This window comes from Drosophila willistoni (assembly GCF_018902025.1).
Source record: "Drosophila willistoni isolate 14030-0811.24 chromosome XR unlocalized genomic scaffold, UCI_dwil_1.1 Seg144, whole genome shotgun sequence".
Lineage (NCBI taxonomy): Eukaryota > Metazoa > Arthropoda > Insecta > Diptera > Drosophilidae > Drosophila > Drosophila willistoni.
Genome location: NW_025814057.1, coordinates 4,637,677 through 4,642,060, shown reverse-complemented (window position 1 = coordinate 4,642,060; position 4,384 = coordinate 4,637,677). Strand labels below are relative to the sequence as shown.

General features: G+C 35.8%; 1 protein-coding gene across 1 annotated transcript; it reads left to right on the top strand.

Annotated features, from left to right (window-relative positions):
* The first annotated feature begins 3,193 nt into the window (after positions 1-3,193).
* On the top strand, positions 3,194-4,067 carry LOC111519500 (UNC93-like protein). The gene is made up of 3 exons (XM_023180698.2): positions 3,194-3,504; positions 3,561-3,757; positions 3,815-4,067. The coding sequence occupies exons 1-3, from the start codon at positions 3,292-3,294 to the stop codon at positions 4,050-4,052; spliced, it is 648 nt and encodes a 215-aa protein (XP_023036466.1). The 5' UTR covers positions 3,194-3,291; the 3' UTR covers positions 4,053-4,067.
* The last annotated feature ends 317 nt before the right edge of the window (positions 4,068-4,384 follow it).

Here is a 4,384-nt window from a genome sequence, read left to right as displayed (position 1 = left end):
CGAGAGTATTACACAGGAAATAATAAAATTAAACAAAGAAGCGTTCACAGTTATTTAATTTTACGTTGCTAATTGGATTAGTCATCAATTTAAATGGAAAATAAAAAAGTTTATCTACTCTAAAAGATTTTAGTTCAGTAGACATTTCACTTACAAAAACTCACGAATTTATAATATTTTCGCCTTGTCATCTTTTACTTCTCACAAATTTCGCCTATATCTGATTTTTGTTTAATGTAAAATATTGTTCAGTTTATTTGGTTACATAGTTTTCGACTCGCAAAGGTGTAGAGTTTCTTCCAGTTCTTTGCTAAAATGTTTCAACATTTTTTCAAGGATTATCTAAACCAAGGTAAAATGAAATGAAAATAATCATAAAATGAAATCTACAAATTAATTATAAATTTCATTGGTTGAAATAATAAAAATGTTATCATTTAGAGCCAATAAAAAAACGTCAATTGGTCAATTGCCAATTGTCGTAGAATCATCTTTTGCAGAATTCTTTACTAATGATAAAATATTGGACGAAATTTGGTTTATTTGCCGCATGCAAACTTTTTTTTGTCCCTGACTTTTTCCACTTTGTTAGCAAATCGCGGTCACATTTGAGACAAATTTCCAATTTGTAATAAAACAACTACGGGCCAAGCTTAAAGCATTTGCTTTAGAAAGTATTAAGGTTTTGTTTAGATGTATATGTATACATAGGGTAAGCAGCAAACAAAAACAAAATATAAAAGCGGAGGAAAAATGCTGCTGGTCAATCAAGTTTTAGTTTTTATAGGCTAAAATAGTTTGCAATAAAGTGCAAAAAGAAAGGCTTCGCATGGTTGGCTCAGTTGGTTGGTTTGCCGGTTGGGTGATAGATTTCCAAGCTCATTGAATCAGGTTACCAAGATCTCGACCAGCTGCACACCAACTATTATAGTTTTATTTTTTTTTGTTTTTTTCTGCTTTGGCTTTGGCTTTGTTTAGTTCTCTCCTGCAGCAAGTTGAAGTTTTAGGTGGATTTTGGTTTTGTTTTGTGTTGTGTTTTTTCTTTCAGCCTTTCACTCTTCCGTAGCAGCAGCAGCAGCAGCAGTTTTGCTGCTTTAGTTAGTGCCTGGCCATCGATTTCTGCTACAATTTAATGCCAACTACAATGCAACGTTGATTTCCATAGCCTAAAGGCGTTATGAGAGTACCACATAGAATACTCAAAGTTGTGTGCTGCTGCCAGTTAGTGTCTGAGCAATGAAGACATACATATATGTATGCTGGTTAAGGCTGAGTTGACGTAAACTGAGATTTTTCCTTTTTGCCTCTTAGCATTGGGTTAAATTTGGCAAGATAATGGTAGCAAAGTGCAGACAGAGGAGAGAGACAGCAAGAAACCGACAGGAAACCTTAATATTGAAGAATTGCTTGAACATATAATTGAGGAAATATCTGATGAACAACTAACAAATTTGAATTGAACTCACTTTAACGAAAACTAAAAGGAATTTGATACATCACCTTAAAATCATGTTTTCATTTACAGCTTATTAATCAAATGCTTACCTTAAGTAATGATAGGACAACCAAAAGACGTCTCCTGTAAGTTAAAATATTTTAATTAGAGATAAGCAAAAACATGGTTTATTCTATTTTAGCCGAACAAGTGCTTAGGCATGAATGCGATCAATTATAATTATATGTAAATGAAATGGGGCAGAACTGTTACAACAGTATTACAATAGGTCGTAATGGGAGAGATCGAACTACAAGCAGAGGCCGAAGCTTTATAGTCGATTTACTTCTTTAAGAAGAAAGAGATGGCTCAATGACGATCGCATCTAAACTAAAGCCAAAATAATACAAATATATATGTGGATATATATACATATAATTAAGAATCCAATGTATTATCACGGGCAACTACTTTACGCACTGCTGAAGTAAACAGACTAATCGAAACTAATTCTCAGTCTTTGTTAGTCAAAGTGAATATTAAAGGTGTTTTCTTTCCCTGTTGATGATTCATCCAATATGAAGTGGATTTTTTTCTCCTCTTATTATTTGATCTTTTTGAATTTAATTGAATGTTTTTAAGATTTGTTTACAATTGGATTATTAAAATTAGCTGCCTACTTTTCGGCTTTGGCATTATTACGATTGCAGCCGAAAAGCATGCAATCAAATACACAATTCTTTAATTGGCAAATTTATTCAACATTTGCATTAATAAATATTAAATCGAAAATTGAATTTATCTATGCAAAGTGAATTTAATTTGGTCTTAATTCCAACCAAAATATTGCTTTTTAATTTCACAATTATTGAATAAATAAATGATAAATGCTTATACCGTTAACCCACCGTTTCTCCACTCCCCACCCACCTACATTTTTTCATCTAACCATCTCCCTTTTCCAAATTTGGTTTTTTCTCACTTTTTCCCCATTGCACAATTAATCAAATTCTAATTATAGGCAAATGCCATATCGATTCGTAATCGGTCTGACATTTTGTGAGCTTTTGTTCTGATTGTTCCCTCTGTTGACGTCTATTGGTTGGGTGATGCCGTCTGCTGTTGCTACTGCGGATGTTGCGAATGCGGATGCTGATGGTGACTTTTGAGGCGAGGCCACAAAGGATATGACAAGACGGAGCAGCAGCGACTTGTGTGTTTGCAATTAGCAGCAGAGGCGCTTCGTTTGTTCTAGTGCCTGCTGCCTGAAATTTGTATATATGTGTATGTGTGTGTGTGTTTCTGTGTGTGTGTGTGTGTGTGTGTTATGTGGGTAAAATGGTTGCAGAAGGAGACGCTTGCTTTATTCCTTTGCCTGTTGCTGACAAATGCAAAGCCATATGATGTTGACTGCGGGTACAATGACCCACATTGTGATGCGCTTTTATTAGACAACACACACACAGACACACACACACAAAAACAAAGAGCTACTACAATAGTCACAGACAATGGCTAGGAGACAACGACGTACATAGATGTCTCATCATCATCATCATCATCGTCATTATCATTATCATCATCAGCATCAAACTTGCTCAGACAATGCAAAATATGGCACATGGCAGGTCATTAAACCCAACTCAACGCATTGCAATTGGCGTACTTAATGAAAGGAAAATCAAAAAATATATAAAAGTTGGCTTTGACTTTTAACTTCTTTACCTTTTCTCCCATTAATATATTACTTCCAGACGATTGGGATACAGCAAGTTTAGTATAACTTCACAGCTTCACTGAGAAACAACAAATAGAAAAATAAAAAAAAACTTGAAAAAGAAAAACACTTTCACACAATGCCAGAATCACGTCGAGGATCCTATGCATCCTATGCTGGTGATCTCTTAGAGGTTGTGGTCAAACCTAAAAAATATTACAAAGTTGGCCACGTCGGTGAGGACGATCCCAATCGGGATAAGATCTATGTTCATCAAGGTGAAAAATGGCGCATTTGGAAGAATGTCTTTGTTATATCATTGGCCATGATGGTCCAATATGTAGCTTATCAGGTAAGTCCTTTCCTGCTCTTCTACTCTACTCCAATTCTGTATTTCACCTTTCATAGGGCACTCTCAATTTGCAATCGTCTTTGAATGCTGAACAAGGTTTGGGCACTATTTCCTTATCTTGCATTTACCTATCCATGGGCATATCCTGCATGGTTTTACCCACCCTAATGATTCGTTATGTTACCTGTAAATGGACATTGGTCATTTGTATGACATGCTTTCTACCCTATATAGGCTTTCAATTGCATTCGAGGTGAAGCGATTTAAGCACTTGAAGACTTGCATGTGAATTAATTAATACATTTCCTAGATTCTATACATTACTTCCGTCTGGAATTCTATTGGGAATTGCTGCGGCTCCAATGTGGGCAGCTCAGGCCACTTATTTAACTCAAATCGGCCAGATATATTCGATAATAACTGATTCGGAATTGGATGCTGTTATCACATTGTTTTTTGGCATATTTTTCTTTGCCTGGCAAAACGCTGATACACTTGGAAATTTATTATCCAGTTTAGGTAAGTATCTTGCCTCTCGATTGCACTAACGAGAAGTGATCTTTTGGCTGTCTCTATGTAGATGAAACTTTTATTCATTTATTCTCTTGGGCACATTTATCAATTCACTCTTAAGATCAGGGTGCCTAAAAATGAGATTTCCTAGCATTGCTTGTTTGGCCATTCACATTCACATTCACATTCCGTCTCGAAAGTCATTGCATGAGAGAGGAGACCCACAAACTCGACTGGAAACCCAAAAGCACTAAGGCCAATATCATTTACCTTTATAATTGCATTTCTGATTAGATGAGAGAGGGCTTTCAGTTTATGCTGTTGACCCTCTCCCTAGCCACCCCAATGAGGCGGCGGCAGTGGGCAG

Coding starts and splice junctions, on each gene's coding strand:
- LOC111519500 (XM_023180698.2), top strand. CDS start 3,292: ATGCCAGAATCACGTCGAGGATCCTATGCATCCTATGCTGGTGATCTC. Junction 3,505..3,560: donor TCCAATATGTAGCTTATCAG/GTAAGTCCTTTC, acceptor CACCTTTCATAG/GGCACTCTCAATTTGCAATC. Junction 3,758..3,814: donor GGCTTTCAATTGCATTCGAG/GTGAAGCGATTT, acceptor TACATTTCCTAG/ATTCTATACATTACTTCCGT.